The 19868-nt window shown below is 48.7% G+C and overlaps 1 protein-coding gene across 3 annotated transcripts; it reads left to right on the top strand.

Annotated features, from left to right (window-relative positions):
- Positions 1-4454: 4454 nt before the first annotated feature.
- Positions 4455-19504, top strand: POGK (pogo transposable element derived with KRAB domain). Of its 3 annotated transcripts, XM_059935424.1 has the most exons (6): positions 4455-4726; positions 6206-6339; positions 11928-12054; positions 12842-12940; positions 14310-15793; positions 17623-19504. In XM_059935424.1, exons 2-5 carry the CDS (start codon positions 6208-6210, stop codon positions 15779-15781), a joined length of 1830 nt encoding a protein of 609 aa, XP_059791407.1. In that variant the 5' UTR covers positions 4455-4726; positions 6206-6207; the 3' UTR covers positions 15782-15793; positions 17623-19504. The 3 variants fall into 3 exon arrangements, with proteins under 3 accessions (XP_059791407.1, XP_059791418.1, XP_059791429.1); XM_059935435.1 differs by lacking the exons at positions 4455-4726; positions 11928-12054 and having other exon boundaries at positions 6258-6339; XM_059935446.1 differs by lacking the exons at positions 4455-4726; positions 11928-12054; positions 12842-12940 and having other exon boundaries at positions 6267-6339.
- Positions 19505-19868: the final 364 nt, after the last annotated feature.

The raw sequence follows: 19868 nt of genomic DNA on the forward strand, positions 1-19868 counted from the left end.
GGAAAATATCAAAAAACTACACCTAAAAATATAATTAAACTACAGAAAAACAAAAACAAAAAGAAAATCTTGAAAGAAGCCAAAGAGGGAAAAACTATCTTTCCTAAGGAGAAACAAGGATAAGAATTACATTGGACTTCCCTTTAGAAACCTTAAAAGCAAGAAGAGAGTGGAGTGAAATATTTAAAGTGTTGAAAGAAAAAGCATCCCTGTGGCAGAGACAAAAATCCAGGTCCCCCTTTTCAGTGTGTGGAGCTGTCACTGGAAAGTGACTGCCTAGATATACTCTATATTTCCCAGCCCCTTCTCATATAAATGTAACTGATCCTAACCAATGGAATGTAAGCAAAAGAGATATGTGTCACTTTAGGGCTAAAAAAAAAGGGGGGTGTACATTCTCCATTTTCTCTTTCCTCTTCACTCTGATGGTTGAAGAAAATCACAAGGCCTGAGGGTGTGGCAGAGCCACAAGATGGAAGGAACCTGGGTCTCTAAATCACAGCATGGAGGAGAGTCACCTGTGGACCAGGAACACCCACAGAGGACTGTTACATAAATGAAGGATAAATTTCTATTGTTTGAGCCTTTAAACATTTGGGAGTCTGTCTGTAGTCTCTACAGTATGCCCCCCTTATCCATGGTTTCACTTTCCACAGTTTTAGTTACCCATAGTCTACCATGGTCTGAAAATATTAAATGGAAAATTCCAGAAATAACTCATAAGTTTTAAATTGTGCACTGTTCTGAGTAGCATGATGAATTCTTGCACCATCCCCCTCCATCTTGCCTGGGACAGTGAATCATCCCTTTGTCCAGCATATCCTGCCCATTAGTCACTTAGTAGCCATTTCAATTATCAGACTGATTGTCTCAGTATCTCAGTGCTTGTTTCAAGTGGTACTTATTTTACTTAATAATGGCTCCAAAGTGCAAGAGTAGTGATGCTGGTAATTTGGATATGCCAAAGAGAATCACAAAGTGCTTCCTTTAAGTGAAAAGGTGAAAGTTCTCAACTCAATAAGGAAAGTAAAAAAATCATATGCTGAGGTTGCTAAGATATGGTAAGAACGAATCTTCTATTCATGAAATTGCCAAGAAGGACAAAACCCATGCTAGTTTTGCTGTTGCACCTCAAACTGCAAAAATTATGGTCACAGTGTATGATAAGTGGTCAGTTAAGATGGAAAAGGTATTAAATTTGTGGGTGGAAGACATGAACAGAAAATGACTCAGTACTAACTGTGGTTTCAAGCAGCCACTGGGGGTCTTAGATCATGTCCCCTGCGAACAAGGGGGGACTACTGTACTACACTCAGTATTACAATTCTCTTTGCTTTTTTTCTAGAGGAACTTCTACCTGTTCCTTAATCCTCTGAGTTGCTCTAACAACACACTGCCTCTCCAGGAACCTTCTAACCCTTCCAAGAACTGTCCGGAGCAGGGTTTTCCTTACCATTTTATCAAGATCTCCCAGGAATAGTTTCAGGCTTTACTGGGAATATGAATGTAGACCTCATATCTTGATCTTCCTCTGAAGTGCCAGAATCCCAGGGAAGAGAAAGATACAGCCAGCAGTTACATGCCCTCCCCCCATTTGGTTCTTTATTTCTCCACTCCCAATCTCGGATTCCCTTGTCCACATATCTGAGGATTTCCACCATGAAATGGCAACTCTCCTTTCCCCTCCCTCAGAGCATCCCCAGGAGGGCCAATGATGGGAGCTCTGAGTCCAAGGTTGCCTGTTGTCACTGTCTCAATTAGCTTTCACCACAAAAATGCTACCTAACCAGCCACCTGAGGACTCAATAGCTTAAAACAAAACAGTGATCTCTTCTCATGTTCACAGGATGGCTGTGCAGCACAGGTCTAATTCTGGAGCCCAGGCTGGAGGGGTAGTGACTAACTAGGCATGATTTTGTCATGGCAGAGGACAAAAGCTACCAGAGATATAAGTGAGAATATGTGAGACCTTCTATGACCCATGTTCAGGATTCACATGTAGTCACTTCCACCTACATTCAATCGGCCAAAGCATGTCACATGGCCATGCCAAGTGAAGGGGCATTGAAGTACATTCTGCACAACTGAGACCTCAGCAAGGTGTGCTATGTAACAGCAGGGTGTACTACCACAGAAACACAAAGAAGCAAGACCATTAATTCAATCTACCACAGTCCCTGAGAGATGGAGCAATGGGGGCCAGTAGCTATGCTGTCTGAGGGCCATGGAGCCTGTACTGAAGGTCAGAAATGTGTATTAACCAGCAGACACTACAGTTCAAGAGGTATTTTGTGGGACTTGGGCTCTTTGGAATCCCTATGGTTTGTGTATTGCAAAAATTCAACAGAAGGAAAGATGAAGTCAGACCAATCACATCATTAAAGAACTATCATGTTGATTCCATAGGTGTTCTGTTCATAATTATTAACCACTTACTAACAGATATCCATCCTACCAAAGTACCAAAGCCATGCACCATTTCAAAGACTAGCTTCAGTCACTCCCCTTTCAGACTAAGCCAAAGTCTTACGGAGAAAGGAATCACTGAATGATAGAGCTGAGGGGAAGCTCAGACAATTAACTAGCTCAACCCCCTCTTTCTGAAGATGAGGAAACTCAGGCAGAGACAAGTGATGTGACTTAGCCACAAACATGAATGTCTTCAGTGTGTTGTGCTGACCCCAGCACTTTGTTCCTATGAGTAAGTCGTGTTAGCAGTTGTGGACTTCTACAAAGGTGGGCCTATGACAATAACTGAGATCATGGGGCTGTGGGTTCAAAGTCAAGAATTCAGGTGGGACACTGTTGGTTGGCCTCTTCCCAGGGAAAACCTAATCAAAGCTGCATGAGAACAGTGGGGCTCTCAGAACCTAAAACCCTAGCATAATATTCCTCTTTGGTTATCTCATAACCTGTATCAATACTTTTTTTGTAAGAAGGTGAGCTGTCAGCAGTGCCCCTAGCACCCTTCTCCTTCCTGACTCCCTCCTCACCTTTCCATTTGAACCAGCCATTTTCTCAGAAAAGATGGGAATGTCAATCAATTTGAGCTAAGATGTCACACTTGCTCTAAAAATGTTAACTTTATACACAAAAAGAATTGTGCGTAAAAACAAACAAAAAATCCTAATATCTACCTCTCTCCCAATATTTGAATCTACTGTTCTCCATCGATTAGACCTCTTTGGTCTTGGTCTTTGGTTGTCCGCCATAATTACACTTCAAAGACGCGATTGTCATACTACATTTTATATATTGAGAGCTCCACAGTTCCACTGTAGCCTCTCCATGGCAGACAGAAATCAAAGTCACATATAAATAAATACAGGAATGGCGACAAAAACTCGGAGAAATCTTTCCCTGCAGGCACTCAGGTCTCAGGGACAGTCTGAAAATTTTGACAAAATTCTCTCCTTGACCAAATTTTAGTCAGGCTCCTCTGAACCCTCTTTTCCACTAGGCCTCTGCATGGGACACATACACACCCCCTACGGTCCTCAGCCCTCCCAGCCCAGTTTTAGCAAGAATCCTGCTAAATCAGTTTAGAGAGAACCCCCCACCCTGGATATCCGATCAACCTGGCTTGCCATCAGCAAGCATCCCGTTAAATCGGTTTAGCAACAGTCCCTCTACCCTTCTTGTCTCCTCTTAGTATTCCATCCACTGACCTCCTCACTCCGAGGTGGGTGCTAATTCCCCAACTAGTCTTTGCTGTATTCAGAGTTGAGCCGGAGAGCTCAGCTCTATTGCGATAGTCTTGCCAGCTATCTCAATAATCCCGAATAAAGTCCTACTTTTCCGCTTTAACAATTGTCAGAATAATTTCTTCTTTAATGAGTTCCCAACAAAAAACCAAACCCGGGATCTTTTTCTGGAATGAGAAGAGATTCAGGGCTTCTCCGCTCACTTTTGTTGTATTGTCCACAGAGCTGCACGCAAATTCTTTGAACATTTTGGAGAAGATCCTTCTATACAGTTACTTCCTCCATGGCATTACACATTTGGGATTTAACACGCAACAACTACAAAAATCAGGAAGTTCCTTCCACATGTATATTACGTACGAAGTTCTGCCAGAATATGCATATGCATGCTTCCCGAAAGATCCTAGACCCCTCCTCACTCCCCCCAACCCCCTCGCTGGTCTACTCTTCATAACACATTCCTTGCAGCATGCCTTAGCGTGCCTCGAGTGCTCGTCCAAGCAAGTGCAAAGCAGTGGTTCATGCAAATAAGCGCATGAACGTGTGCACCCTGGCTACATTCAGTTCAAACATAAATCCGGGCTCTTCCTGCCTCATCTATGCTGAGGTCGCACATGGTGCACAGGAAACTGCACCAGGGGGAGCGGAGAGGGCAGAGAGCACCACTACTCAGGCCAGCGAGGCGGAGCCGGGCGGAGGGTCGGGAGCTCAGCCAGGAGGAGCGCGCGGCGCGGACCGGCCGGAAGCCACGCCGGGAGGAGGGTCGGGAGCTGGCGCGGGCGCCGTCCCCCGGCGCCGCAGCGGCCCGCTGACATCAGCCGCGCTCCTCCCCTCGCCTCCCAACACCCTCAGCTCCCGGCCGGACCCTCCCTCCTCCCACCACGTGTCCTCCCCGCTCCCTCCCGAGGGGCCGCGCGCACGGGAAGCCGGAGAGACGGGAAGGATGGCGCTGTGACAGCCCGGCCGGAGCCCTCGGCGTCTCCACCGCGGCCCCGGCCCACGCCCCGGCTCTCGGCCCGGCGGTGAGTGCGCGCGGGCCGGCGGGCGGGCGGGGCGGGGGCCGGGGGCGACACGGCCCCTCCCTCGGGCCCCCGGCGGTTGGGCCGCGGCGGGGGCGGGGGGTCCCGAGGCTGCAGCTGCAACTGCCGCCGCCACTGCCTTTGTTGCGGGCCCGCCGGGGAAGGCAGGCGGCGCCGGCCCCGGCCGCTTGGCAGGTGCGCTGGGGCCGGGAGCGGGCCAGGCGGGGAGACTGGCCGGGCCGGGCGCGGGCAGGGGGGCGGCAGGAGCGCTCCCGGCGCGGGGCCGCGGAGAAAGGGAAATGGGACAAGATGGCTGGAGAAACCGGAGCGCGCCCGGGGGCGCGGCAGCGGCGGCGGGCGGGGCGCCGGGCGGGTGGGCGGTGGCGGCAGAGGATACCTCTTCGCCTGCACCTTCGCCGCGGGGCGGCGCCCCCATCCCCCCATCTCCCCATCTCCCTCCCGGGAGCCGGCGGGGGAGGCCGCGGCCAAGTTCGGGCCCCAGCTCCAGGGATCTGAAGCCTGTTCCACCCGCCCCAGACCTATCCTGCCGCATTCGCCCGTCCTTTTTGAAAATATCGAAGCAGACTTTGAACTCCGGAAGGATCTTTTCTTTGGAAGCCCGGGAGGATGCGGCCCACAAGATGCACGCTCACTCCACACCTAGGAATTGCCCGCGCCCCTAGAGGGCAGGAGCGCGGCCCTTTGTACTGGCCTAGGAGCTGGGCGAGAGAATTTGCAGAAGAGAGGGAATTTGCGGCCCAGAGGCAGCGAGTCTTCCCAGTGGCGGTGGGCCCCAGAGCCTGGCCCCAGCTGATTTCTGCACCTTCTTGGGTGTCCAGGCATTACCCCTCACTAAGGATCACCGACTCCTGGGCTTGGAAAGTCGCTTAAGGCAGAACACTCTTATTTTCTGACCTGGCTCATGGACAGAACCTTTGAATCTGGAAAATCCAGGCACTCTGGGCCAACCAACCTCCTGATGCTGAACTGGCCCTGTAGGAACAACCCAGTTGAGCGAGTGCTCTATCTGTGTTCAAATGCCTTCACTGAAAGGAAGCCAACACCGCTGTCTTGCTGCCAATTCCATGTTTGGGTGGCACTGGCTGTGAGAAAGTTCTGCCATTTGATGCACTCTTTAAAATCTCTTCCTGGAATGTTTACTCAGCGGCCTGTTCTGCCTTTGGGTCTCTACAGAACCAGTCTGGTCTCTCTTACACAGATAGCTTTTTAAATATTTGAAGGCAACCAGGTATGCTATCTGCCTGCAACCCTCTTCTTATCATAATTAAATATGTCACCTTCCAGCTTCCTGGTGCTTTCCCTGAAACCCTTCCTCCCCAGGCCTGGCCCTGTCCCCTTCCATTGTTGCAGCTGAACTGTGCTTGGGGCTAAAAAGGTTTGTGTAGCCTGAGCTGCCCCCATCACAGGCTTTAAAGAGTTCACACTAGCACCTGATTTTTCTGAACTGAATCTTGCTTGCAGAGATGGAGTCCACAGCCTACCCTCTCAATATGACCCTGAAAGAAGAGGAAGAAGAAGAAGAGATTCAGAGCCGGGAACTGGAGGATGGCCCCACAGATATGCAGAAAGTCCGAATCTGCTCAGAAGGCGGATGGGTAAGTAAGAAGGTGTGGAGTCCACACATAGCTGTGAGGGGCAGGCCTGGGAACCAGGCTTGTATTAAGTCTCTTCCTCAAGCAGACATAGGAAGTAAAAATAGCCTAGCCCGGTGTGTTTGCATTCCTGAGAAAACAGTTCTGTGGCTTTAAAAGGCACAGTGAAGAATGGAGGAACTGGTTATGGGAACAGTCCCTTCAGGCATGCAGCTTCAGGCACGCCATCAGGATCCGAAGTCCAAGAGGCCACGACTGTGTCTCTCTCCTGTACCCATGGGTTCCCTATGTCCTGCTCAATGCCAGGCACCTTGTAGACACCAACCAAATCTCCGCTGACCTATGTGAAAGAAAAATTGTTCTGGCATTTGTTAAGATGATAAGGAAGACTATTCAGGACTATTGAGATAGGTTTCAAGACTGTCACAATAGGGGAGAGAGATCGGGCTCAGCAAGTGGGGATTTATAGCCAAGGAGCAGAGCGGAGGGCTCAGTGGATGGAAAATTACTAAGGGGAGACATCCACGGTGGGGAGTTCTTTCTAAACTGACTTAGCAGGATTCTTGCTAAAACTGGTCTGGGCAGACTGAGAACCGGAGGTGGGTATGTATGTGTCCAAGACAGAGGCCTAGTGGAGAAGAGGGCTCAGAGGAGCCTGACCAAACTTTGGGTGAGGAGAGAGTCTTTATCACCTACCGCTGGTTGAAGGGAACCATTTAAACCATTTAAGTAAGTCTTGGGGCACTGAACTGACGTGAGGAGAGCTTTATGAGACGAGGCCAGTTGGTTCTGTGTGAACACCTCTTACAGTAGTTGACACAGGAGAGAGCTGCATTTCCAGCTGGTCCTGGATGGAGGGATTGGGATGGTAGGCAGCAGTGAATAGGGAGCATATCCAGACAGCATAGTGTGATAGCATTAGAGTAAACTTATAAAAGTGTAAATGCAATAGATATTTATAGTCATCGTTATGTACATTATTCACAGTACTTACTGGACTTCATGATAATTGGGCATGAATGGTAAACATTTTAAAGAAGCAACAAAATGACATTCCTTTTCTCTGCTTAGTTTTCCACTGTGTATGAATGTCATCGGTATACATATCCTTTGTTTCCAATGAGAGATCTGTATTCATAGAATCATGGTCCTTCCAAACCATCCAGTCCCGCTCCGCTCCCACTGCACGGGGTGCAGCAAGGTTATCTACCTTGCCCCTAGGATACACATGTACGCTGACATTTGTTCTTAAAAACACCTCTTGAGGTGGAACCTTAAAAGTAGTGCATTTTGTTGTATGTATGTTATACTTCAATAAAAACAATTTAAAGCAATACAACACCAGGCTCTGGGTTTGCTTATCTAGCTGTGGAGGCTGGATTGCATTTGTCTCTTCGGCCCACCCTGGCCTCCTCCCCAGTTCAGATCCATGCAGCTGGGGAGATTTTGGAGAGCAGGCGTCAGTCCCATCTAGCCCTGAGCAAGAACTCATGGCTTTGAGGCTGCACTGGCCAACTGAGAACATCTACACAGAATGGAGAAGTGCGCAAAACAGGTGCGGTAGAAGCGAACATGTGAGTGTATTGGGACAACACAGAGAGGAGCAAGGTGAAGCCCATGCTTGGCTGGGAAAGAAGGAGGTAACCAGAGGAGCTGGAGGAGGGGGACTGGCATGTGTGGCACCCAGGCAGTCTGCCATCCTCCGCAGCTACTGAGCTCAGTGCTGGGTGTTATTAAGGCAAGATCCCTAGTCTCGCGGGGGTACTAGTCTTGTGAGGAAGATAGGGAAGTAAATCTAATTAACTGCACAGTATCTGGAGTTCTGTGGGGGAAGTCAGCTCAGGACGGGCTCTGCTGCAGGCTGGAGAACTGGAGAAGGCAGGCAGGGACCTGGTCTGGAGCAGTAGGCAGTTTTGCCCCCAGCCCCATCCCTCCCAGGGGCGTCTGGGTGGAGACGTTTTTGGTTGTCATGACTCGGGGTGGGGCCTGGGGAGTGGGAGATCCTACTGGCATCTCCTGGGTAGAGGCCAGGGACGCTGCTACCCATCGGTGATGCACAGGACAGCTCCCACAACGAAGAATTATCTGGCCAAAAATGTCAGCAGTGCTGAGGTGGGAAAAACCCTGCTCTAGAGCATTAAAACTAGGGGAAGAAAAGAATCGAATATGTATTTTGGTTGTTTGGGATTGTGTTAGAGTGATCAGTAAAAGCTTTTCAAACCAAAGAGTCATGCTGTATATTAGGGTAATATTTCGTGGGAGAATTGGAGTAGAAATCCAATTTCAAGTAGAAAAAAGGGAAACTGTACTTCGAACCAAGGCTTAGGAATAGGTGGAAGCAGCCAAGGGAAGGGAGGGTGTTGCCCTCCAGGCAGCCAGAAGCAAAAGCACTGGAGAGGAAAGCTGGTGTGTGCAGAGTCAGGAGCAGCTCCTGCAGCTGGAGCCTGCAGTGCGTGTCAGGGAGTGGAGGGGATGGGCGAGAGAAGCAGAGGCGGCCAGGGGACCCAGCCAGCCCTGCGGGGGAGTGTGCTGCGCCCAGGAGTCTGAGCTCCCTCCCTAGCAGCTCTGAGGGAGAAGTCTTCGGCTCGTCTTTCTAAGGGACCCTAGGGTTTGGCTCCTCTTTCTAAGGGACCCTAGGGTTTGCTACCGCCACCAGGCAGAGGCCACTTGGCCTAAGTGGCCGGCCGAGAAAGCACGGGCTTGGGAGTCAGACTTGCTAACTCTGTGACCTTGGGCAAGATACTTATCAGCCCTGTTTCCTCACCCATAAAACTGGGGTGGTGATCCCCGTATCCCTGTATTATTTAAAGGATTCAGTAAGATAACACATTTAACCACGTAAGAGGGAGCACCCTACACAGTGCCTGGCATACAGCAGGCACTCAATCAGTGCACCGGTCCCAGCCCTCTAAGTGCTGTCTTTGCTGGGTGGTCGTGCAGCTCTGTCAGCGAGCCTGGGCAGCGTGTAAGTACTTTAGGACGGTTACCCTTGGAGATAAGCGTTGGAACGCCAGCTCGTGGGACCGAGTGAGGCAGCGCACAGAAGCTGAAGGAAGAACACCTGTCTGATGAGTCCTTGACCTTCTGAGGGAAGGGAGGAAGGCGGGGATCGAGGGCCTCTACCTGTGAGGCCAAGCAAGGGTGTCCAGGGGTTGGATGCCGGCTGCCTGATTTCTGAGTTTGGCCCAGGGCTGGCCCTGTTTACCTTCTGCCGTGCTCGGCTAGATAAAAGGCCTCTGTGGAGAGAGGGGAGGCCTGCACAGCAGGGCTGGCTGAAGGCTTGCTCAATTCTCACAGAAGGTTGCTGTGAGGAGGATTCCTAAGCCACTGCACTGTGCGCCTCTGGAGCATAATGTGGGCTTGTCTGAGGATCCTCCGGGGCTCAGTCATAAATGGGAGGAGATGACTCCAGCCCCAGCCTCCAGCTGCCTTCTCACCACTCCAGGGCTGCTGATATTTTTACCAGGCCCAGAACGTGTTACCTTCTACAAGGATCGATACGGGTAGCCCCTCTGAAATGACAGGCATAGCCAGTCCTGTGTCCTGTTTTATCAGCAAAGGGAAAGGGACTATAAATAGGTATGGCCTAGATGTGGAATTTCCTAGGGAGAGAAAAGGCCAAAGGGAGAGTTGTTTAAAAGCCTGGGAAGTGGGATGGGGTGGGATGGAAAATTCCTGGCTGCCTGGCTTTCCAGATTGATGAAGCCTGAGCGGAGCCTAGAGACCAATCCGTTTGTACCTCCTGGTATTTTACACTAGGGATTTTTGTCCATTCTTACTCCAAAGAGTAAGTTCAGTTTTGTGACAGATAAATTTTAACGATTATTTGAAGCTATTCCAAGTGGAATAAGAGAAGGGAAGTCCAGAGGTTATTTGCTTAAATCTTTGATTCAAGAACACATTTTTAAGGGATTACTACCTACAGGAAGTGTTCTAGGCTTAGGGAAACAAAACGGAATAAGCCCAGGTTCTGCCCTCAGTGAGCCAATATTCTAGTGGAAGAAGCAGACAGGTAAACCAAGAGGACTCTGCAGCGTGATAAGTGCCACCAGAGCCTTGAGCCCAGGGCGTCACAGGGCACACAGCCTGGGTTGGGACCAGTTCCCCGGGGAGCAGGACGTCTGGGCTGAGTCTTGGAAGGCGGGTGGGTGTCAGCCAGGCCAAGAATGGGGAGGACCTCCGAGGCAGCGGAGCACCATGTGCGGGGACACGGAGGGTCTGAGGATGGTTTGTTCAGGGAACTGCAGCAGCTGAGTACCGCTGAGCGTGTGCGGGGTGGGGGCGGAGGCCTGCAAGCTGGTTACCTGGGAGGCCCCTCTGCCCTCTGTAAGGGCGGGAGCCTCGAAGTCAGACAGTGCTGTGTCCCACTCTCAACCCTGCCGTTATTGGCTGTGTGACTTTGGGCCAGAAACGGGGCTGCTCTGAGCCAGTTTCCTCCTTAATTAAATGGGGCTGTGGGGGGAAATAAGGGAAGCAGTTACGGGGCCTTTCCTAGGAGGTTCTCCCTATGTGGAAGAGGCTGTGAGGGTGGGGAGGGACGAGGTGGGCTTCGTGAATAAGGAAGAAGGGCCAGGAGATCTAGATGATTGATTGATGGCCGGGTGCCTGAAGAAGCTGCAGGCGGTGCAGACACTGAACTTTTCTAAGCAGATGAAAAACAGTACTCTGATCCCCCAGGCCCTAGATTCAGCTATGGGGAATAACTGTGAAAGCAGCAGCCCAGATCCCTTACCACTGAATACGATGAACTTTGGAGTAGGATTTTTAATGACTGAAAGAAAACACATAGTAAAAAGAAAAGCAGATAGTTGAACAAGATGGGGTCGGTCTGGGTGGCTTGGCTGCGTTTGGCTGCTCAGGCACCCCCTGTCCCACTGGCCCATGGGGGTGGGGAGGTAGGTGAGCCGGGAGCAGGAGTAGAGCCCTCTTCTCTGTCCTTAGGGCTTCCTGCTGCGGGTCTAGGCATCAAAGCAAAGCAGTCTGCTCTAGTATCTCATTACATAAATTGAAGCTCTAATTAGCCCTTCTGTCCTCCCCCTCCCCCTCCTCCTCCTCCCCCTCCCCCTCCCCCTTCTCCTCCTCCCCCTCCTCCTCCCCCCACTGGCCCCTCCCTGGCAGCTTTGGGTTCTGAGTCAAAAACTGGGGCTAGTGCCCTGCAGATGGAGACTAGTGCCCAGGAGGCCCCCAACACCTTCCTGGGCTGAGGATCTGTGACCAAGGGAGAGCAGGGTTGTGTTGAGGGGGCAGCTGTCTCAGGGTGTTTCCTTGAGCGTGGTTGGTTCTGGCTCTGGGTGGGGGCTGAGCCGTGATCAGCTCTCCCTGCTGTATGTGAGGATCCAGTGTCTCCCAACCAGTACGGGGGGCTTTTCTTCTCAAGGCGCTGCTCTCCTTATCTGTGGATGCCGGGGGAGGAGAGCACTCAGCAGGGCACGGAAGACCTTGTTTTTGTCTTGGTTTTGCCTCTCGGAGGAGCCGTGTGACTGAGGACAGACGTTTCCCCGGGCCCAAGCCCTCGCCTGTGAGATGAGGGTGTGTGATCTGTGTGTGCACGTGCCTACTAGTCGTTGAGAAAGGCCTGTTCACTGTTCCAGGTGCCAGCCCTATTCGATGAGGTGGCCATATATTTTTCCGATGAGGAGTGGGAAGTTTTGACGGAGCAACAAAAGGCCCTCTACCGGGAGGTCATGAGGATGAATTATGAAACTGTCCTGTCCCTGGGTAAAGCTTTGTTTTCCTTTGTTTCCTAGAAGCTCTGAGCCCAGAGAATTGTTTCCATGTCTCTCTTCTCTGGTGTATCCAACATGCCTCTCTCCTGAACTTGGAGTCTGTCCCCTCAATGCCTGTGCCCATTTAATTTCCTGTTTTTGATTTAGGCAGGATATAAATATTGTGTCCTTCTACTCAGCAGCTTGTGCCAGCTCTCAGAACCATCCTCATTCAACCCAGGCATTCTCATCAAAAAAAAGAAAAAATAAGATATAATCTAAGAAATGTCACCATGGGTCTGGGCCTGTGCTTCATATGTTCCTTAAGAGGGAAGACAGGTCTCATTGTTACCCTGTCAGCCTTAGAAGCTTGGGGACATATTCTCAAAGAATCCTTGCTCCCTTCCCAGCATTGATATCCATATTATTAGAATGTAACCATATTATTAGAATGTAACCATTTGGAGGGATTTCCCCATTTGCTCATCAGGGTACCAGAGTGCTCATTAGATCCATGGCTGCACTCACCCACTTCCCTGCTAAATGCAGTTCCTTTTTGTTGTTGCTAGTACATTAGCAGAGATTCATAAATCCCCTTGGACAGACCTATTTCCCATCATATTTTTTCTTTAAGTATCCCTGAGCCCTTTCCCCCCACCTTTCATAAATCTGCATATTGAGAAGACTGTGGTGGGGTGGGAGTGGAGGGGAGGGTTTCTTAAGTATTATAAAGCACTTATTTTGGCAGTGTTCCAAGACAGTAACACACAGCTGTTACCTGTTTTATTTCCTATAAACAGAATTCCCATTCCCTAAGCCCGACATGATCACTCGGTTGGAAAGGGAGGAGGAGTCTCAGAATTCTGACGAATGGCAGTTCCAGGGAGGAACCTTTGCAGGTACTATGATTAACCCAATTCAACATCCGTCCAATGGGAGAATAATGAAGACGAATTTTAAGTTTCCAGGTACATTCTGTGGGGTATTTAAGAGTAAGGCAAGGTTGTGAGGCAGAAAGATTATGGGCTTTGGAGTTTCAGAATCTCCTTTCCTATGCTATGTGACCTTAGGCGACTTCATCCACCTCTCTGAGCCTCCATTTCTTCACCTGTCGACTGTCAGTAATAAATCTCAACATGCACCTTTGTATGCAGGTGACCCAAATTGAAGTTTGTATGGCTTTGGTCCAGCGCACATCCTGGGTGCCTTGGTGGCACACCACACACCTCTGAAAACGAAGGAAAATAGTGTGACGAAGCATGCATCCAGGGTTATTTACTTGGCTTCCTGTCTACTTAATCTTGAATAGAAAAAGCAATAGCAGCTGTAGTACATATTTGAGCAAGTATGTCTAAAGAAACACTTGGTCTTATATCAAGATACATAGTTAGAGGGCAGGAGTTGGATAAATACAGCTTCCCAACAGCCAGAGTGGTTTGATTTGCCTTCTCTCTGTAAGTAATAGTTTAAAATGCTGTATTTCATTGATTCCAAGACACGTTTTTCCCTCATCACTTTAACATCTCTGCAATTGAGAATGCCTCTTAAAATTGATGGCATGTTATAGTTTCACTAGTAGCTTTTTTTTTTTCTTAATGGCATATAATGGTGCATCTTGCAATTGATGGCATCTTAGTTTTGGTGAGATATGGTAATTTCTGTGAGTCGTATTCAACTTCTGTGGCCACCTTCTAAACAGAAACATACAATGAAACCCAGTTCTGACATTGGTATGCAAGAACCATACTTCTGCCTTATAAGCTTAACTTTGCTAAGTGTGGTATTGCTATAGATTTTCTTGGTTTAAAGGATATGATTCAGCCCATGATGATACAAATTCTGTAATATTATGTGGTAATATGGGTTATAATTGGCTTCTCGTCCAGGTAAAGATTATTTTGACCCAAGCATGGCCCACACAGTTAGTATGTGATCCAAGCTTGTTGCCTGTATTCAGTTTCCAGCTCTGCCACTTCCTAGCTCAGCTACCTTGATGCATTACTTAATTTCTCTAGACTCACCTGCAAAGAAGAAATAAACAAAATAAATAAAAAAGTTATTGTGAGAATTAGATGTGGTAATCCATGGGAATTGGCACGGGGGTAAGGACTTTGTAAGTGTTATCTGTTATTAGAGCTACTGCTTTTAGTGAATTTGAGATTAAGGTATTCTTGGTATTTCGACCAAAAAAAAAAAAAAACCAGGGAATGAGCCAGAAATCATTTTACTTACGGGCACTATCTTTGCCCCTCCCTGTCTGTCTGCCAGAAAATGAAGAATCTGACGTGAAGCCCCCAGATTGGGTGGGCCCGGTGAACACGGCCTCCCAGTTTCCCCAGCCTCAGCACCTGGACAGCTATGGCCTCCGTCTGCCTCGGGACATCACAGAGCTGCCCGAGTGGGGCGAGGGGTACCCCTTCTACATGGCCATGGGCTTCCCCGGCTATGACCTCTCGGCAGACGACCTGGCCGGGAAGTTTCAGTTCAGCCGGGGCATGCGCCGCAGTTACGACGCGGGGTTCAAGTTAATGGTGGTGGAGTACGCCGAGAGCACCAACAACTGCCAGGCGGCCAAGCAGTTTGGGGTGCTGGAAAAAAACGTCCGCGACTGGCGCAAAGTGAAGCCGCAGCTGCAGAACGCCCACGCCATGCGGCGCGCCTTCCGGGGCCCCAAAAACGGGCGCTTCGCCCTGGTGGACCAGCGCGTGGCCGAGTACGTTCGATACATGCAGGCCAAAGGGGACCCCATCACCAGGGAGGCCATGCAGCTGAAAGCTCTGGAGATCGCCCAGGAGATGAACATTCCGGAGAAAGGGTTCAAGGCCAGCTTGGGCTGGTGTCGAAGAATGATGCGAAGGTATGACTTGTCTCTGCGGCATAAGGTGCCGGTGCCCCAGCAGCTGCCGGAAGACCTGACCGAGAAGCTCGTCACCTACCAGCGGAGCGTCCTGGCTCTGCGCAGGGCACACGACTACCAGGTGGCTCAGATGGGAAATGCTGACGAGACGCCCATTTGCTTAGAGGTGCCCTCGAGGGTGACGGTGGACAACCAGGGAGAAAAGCCCGTCTTGGTCAAGACGCCAGGCAGGGAGAAACTGAAAATCACAGCCATGCTTGGTGTCTTGGCAGATGGCAGGAAGTTACCTCCGTACATCATTCTGAGGGGCACATACATCCCCCCCGGGAAGTTCCCCAGTGGCATGGAAATCCGTTGTCACCGGTACGGATGGATGACGGAGGACTTGATGCAGGACTGGTTGGAAGTGGTGTGGAGGCGGAGGACCGGTGCAGTGCCCAAGCAGCGAGGGATGCTGATCCTGAACGGCTTCCGGGGCCACGCCACTGATTCGGTGAAGAGCTCCATGGAAAGCATGAGCACCGATATGGTCATCATCCCGGGGGGCCTGACCTCGCAGCTGCAGGTGTTGGATGTGGTGGTCTACAAACCCCTGAATGACAGTGTCCGGGCCCAGTACTCCAACTGGCTCCTGGCGGGGAACCTGGCACTGAGCCCCACGGGGAACGCCAAGAAGCCGCCCCTTGGCCTCTTTCTGGAGTGGGTCATGGTGGCGTGGAATAGCATCTCAAGCGAATCCATCGTCCAGGGGTTCAAGAAGTGCCACATCTCTAGCAACTTGGAGGACGAGGATGACGTCCTGTGGGAAATCGAGAGCGAGCTGCCAGGAGGAGGGGAACCGCCCAAAGAATGCGACACTGAGAGCCTGACAGAGAGCAACTGAGGGATAGCCAAGGTAAGCAGTCGGGAGGAACCGCCCAGCGCCTACCCTGAGGGACGTGTTGGGTTCCGCAAACACCTTTTCTCTTGCCGTTATTTTCCTCTGTTTCCGAGAACTCTTCGAGCCCACAGTGCAGTGCTGTAGGTAACAGGCCATCAGCATTTTCTCCTTTATGTGAAACTTTGGTTGCTTGGCTTATTTCGTGGGTATTTTGTATAATGCATGAAGTGAACAAGGAGTGAGCTCCCAGAACATTTAATCTGAGAGCCGTAATTATCGCTGAAATTATTTGGGCCTGAAAGAGTGTAGTCTGACATGGCTCCGATAAGAAAAAGTTTTGTCTGCAAAACCAAAATTTTTCTTCCCCTTATAAATCGTGCTGAACATTTAGGGCCAGTGTGTGTACCTGATTCACTTGGAGCGGCCGTGCTCGCCTTGGCTAGCCTGTAGGGCTGGGACGTAAGGACGCATGTGCCTTCGGACTGTGTCCCCTGGGCCTCGGGTCTCCGTCCTGGGGTGGTGTGCAGTAGCCCAGTGGGGAAGGAAAGAAATAGCTTATGCCTGCTTCTCCCTGGGAGTTCAAAAGTGTGTTTTAAACCATCATCTTATTCTCATGACATTCACATGGAGTGAACAATTATAATAATTTCACAGACGTTTGAAGGGTGATATTTTTAAATTGAAACTGCACCAAAAAATAAAAAAATAGAAAAAACCAGAATGCTTATCTCGGACTACAGTGAGTAAAGTCTAAGGACTGAGGACGACAGGCCCGAGAATTTTCAGTTGAGTATAGGAGGGCAACAGCTTTAAAAGGAAGTGGGGAGTGGGGGGGCTACCAGATATCACTAGAGGAGTGAGCCTCCCCACCTGGACCCCTTAAGAGAGGAGAACGACCACCTACAGTGGGCAACGTACAGAGAGAACAGACATTTCATTTTACCTTCTTGTTCTCATTTCCCTAATTGTCAGTTCATTTGTTCCTCCAGACAGTGTTTAATATGAAGAGAGCACTCCTTTTACAGAGGACCTAAAAGTATCTTGACGGTTTCTTTTTCTTTCCTTTAAAGTATAATTAGGTATTTCCACCCTACTTGCTTCTTTCTCCAAATGAAATGCTAAGAGAAATCTTCTGTTACACCGCCCCCCTTCATGCTGTGTAAGTTGAAGAGTGACTTATGTCTCCTTCCCTGCCCCCAAATCAAACTGTACTCCTAACATTGAACCGCAGTGTTATTCTGAGACCCCTAGAATTACAGAGCCAAGGAGAAGTTCTTACTATTACAGCCAAAATCACCAAAATTGCTTTTTTCCCCTCATGTTCCCTTATTCTTTCACTCTGTGAATTCAGCCTCCCTTTTCTGGTAATCATTACACTGCCTCCACTGGATATCAGGCTTTGAATTATAGTGACTTTTTATCCTTTTTACCTTCCCGCCCGCCCCCCTCCCTCCTTGTTAGATAACATTTTTGTGCATTTTTAATTTTCTAAGCTATTTGCTACCCAAAGGACTGGATCAAAAACTGCCAGAAGAGGAAAGGGAGAAAAACAATGCCGGGCTACAGCTATGTACGTAGGCATTTATGTCCGATCCCAGCCATGAGCTTTGGCTCATCTTGACAGCCACAGTTCTCTTCTGTACAGCTGCCCTGTTTTTGAGCTGAGGAAGTGCTAGAAGTAGACAGGGATTTTCATCGAACAAGACATTTTGGAGACAACATGGGCATAAAACGGCCTCTTCTCATCTGTTTGGCAATCTAATGGAATAAATATGTTCTTGAAAAGTTATACAATGTCTAAAATCCAAGGGTTAACTCACACTTAGGTTCTCTCTGTTTTCCAGCAAATGAACTGTATTTGGGACAGTTGAGGAGGAAGATCCTCAAGAAGATTCCTCACAGCGTGGATACACAGGGAGCAGCAGGAAGAGGCCACGGGGCTCAGAACAGCCCAGGTCTGGACAGCGGCCTGAGCATCCTGTCCTGGGACACCGCCCACCCTCGCCCCACGTCCATGAGGTGGCAGAAAAGTCTAGGACCCTTCACTTCATCAGAGACATGATTAGAAAAGAAACGGCCTCTGCCTCATTTCTTGTTTTAGAGATTACTCCATGTGTCCACCAAAAGAAACCTGTAGATAGATAGGAATGAACAAAGGTATTTCCTGGAGAAGAGGCCATTTGTTCAGCACCAATAAGAGACTCATCATATGGGCCCAACTCCACTGGTATTCTTTCTGTGGAGAAAACCTCAAGTCAATGTTTTTTCTTCTGCCTTTAAAAATGCTTCCATTAGTAGAACCTGTCCCCACACAGGTCAAGACTGCAGAGAAGGCTTTGTAGAAATGGTCATTTATGTACACCTGCTACTTACACATTTCCTCTTTTGGAAAAATGAGATGCTAATAATAACAACAAAATTCAGACATACTGGCCTGGTGCCAGCAGATGGCTTTTCTATAGACAAACTAGGTTAGTGTGGAAGATACAGATTAAAATAAACTATGCCGTTTCATTTATCTTCCCAATCTGGTCGGCAGCTAGACTTTTCTAGGGTCTCATTTAATGGCCCTATTTTTCATTATTATTATATTTAATGATAGGGTAGCATCTAGTACACAAGCTCTTCTGTTTCTCAGGCTGCCTGCAGAAGAAGTCACCGTAAATTATCTGCTGTCTACATGGTACAAAGCTCACTGACTCATCTGATACTTGTTTTGTTAATTCCTTTAATATTTTTTTCACAAGCGTGGTGAGAGGGCGTGGCCCTTTAGCCACAGCTGTTTGAAGACTTCTTCTATCCTGCAGAAATAGGTGGGAGGTCTTTGAATTTCTACACTAAAGTAATTTGCATTCCCACATAAGTTGAGTGTTATGAAAACATTCCTTCAAAGCTACCTGTGCTACGAAAAATATGCCAGAACCTCATAGACAAAGCCATTGTTAGAAATGTCATTCCAATGTCAGATCTGGTTAACAGGCTACCATAACCACTTTTCCTTCCTGTAGACCCAGCTCATTTGTATATTATACTGTTCCTGGCATTTTGAAACACCTATTTCTACTCAGGTATTCAATTTCCTATTAGTGATTCACCTTCCCCATTTTTTAAAACCAGTTTTCCTCCAAGAGGGGAAATTTCACCTAACTTCTGATATCTGAATAACTTTCAATGTTTGAATCATTTCCCCATTTGCTTTTACCTGTACTGTATTGTCATATCAAACGGCATCTAAATCCAGCTACTTTTCATTCCAGAAGTTTTCATTCCCTCCAATTCCACTTAATTTATCCTCCACTATCCTGGTTCCTAGCCCTTTCCTCTTCGTGTCCTACTTTACTTGCTTTGGGAGCTTAAAGGATTTTATAAGACCTAATTTTTGGTTCTTGCATTGGAGCCATAGTTGTCTTGCAGGGAAGAGTAGAAAATGGGTTCAACTCCTGTTTCATTCCACCAACACCTCCTTGAGTCTCATCGTCAGCTGATAGATGATGCCTTACAGGTTGCTTAGCACTGGAACTTCCCTAGAGTAATGGCTCTACTGTCAGGGTTCTTCTGGGCTCATTCTTCCACTGACTTAATTATGATCTATGCCTAACAGAGCCCCAGTACAACTATTTTGCAGAATGGCTATTACCCTAGAGTTACTATAGCACATATTGAGACATAGTTGTACTCCCCAGTAGATAGGAACTGACTCCGACAATAAACTTTGATAATAAAGACGATAGGCTCTGGTGGTTTTATTATCTGCTAGCCTTATGAAAAGTCACATTTCAAACTCTTCATTTACACTTTATTCTCCACTCAGTTTGGTACCAATATATTACACCCTTGAAATGAAAAAGTCTGTTCATGGGATGGCAGTGTAAGTAACGTTGGTGTCTTTAAAGACAAATGTTACGTGTGGTTTTAAACTGGCTTTTAAAGGTGGGGGAAAGGGCCCTGGCAAAAATAGCTTTTTCCCTCAATCAATCAGTCATATTTTGGATGCTCTCAGGAAAAATCACACGAAGGAAATTCACAAAGGGATATTAATTTTAAAAGGATGGAAACATGCTAGCAGCTTGATGAACAGAAAACTTGTGTC

This window comes from Balaenoptera ricei, chromosome 1 (genome assembly GCF_028023285.1).
Source record: "Balaenoptera ricei isolate mBalRic1 chromosome 1, mBalRic1.hap2, whole genome shotgun sequence".
NCBI classification, from domain to species: Eukaryota; Metazoa; Chordata; class Mammalia; order Artiodactyla; family Balaenopteridae; genus Balaenoptera; species Balaenoptera ricei.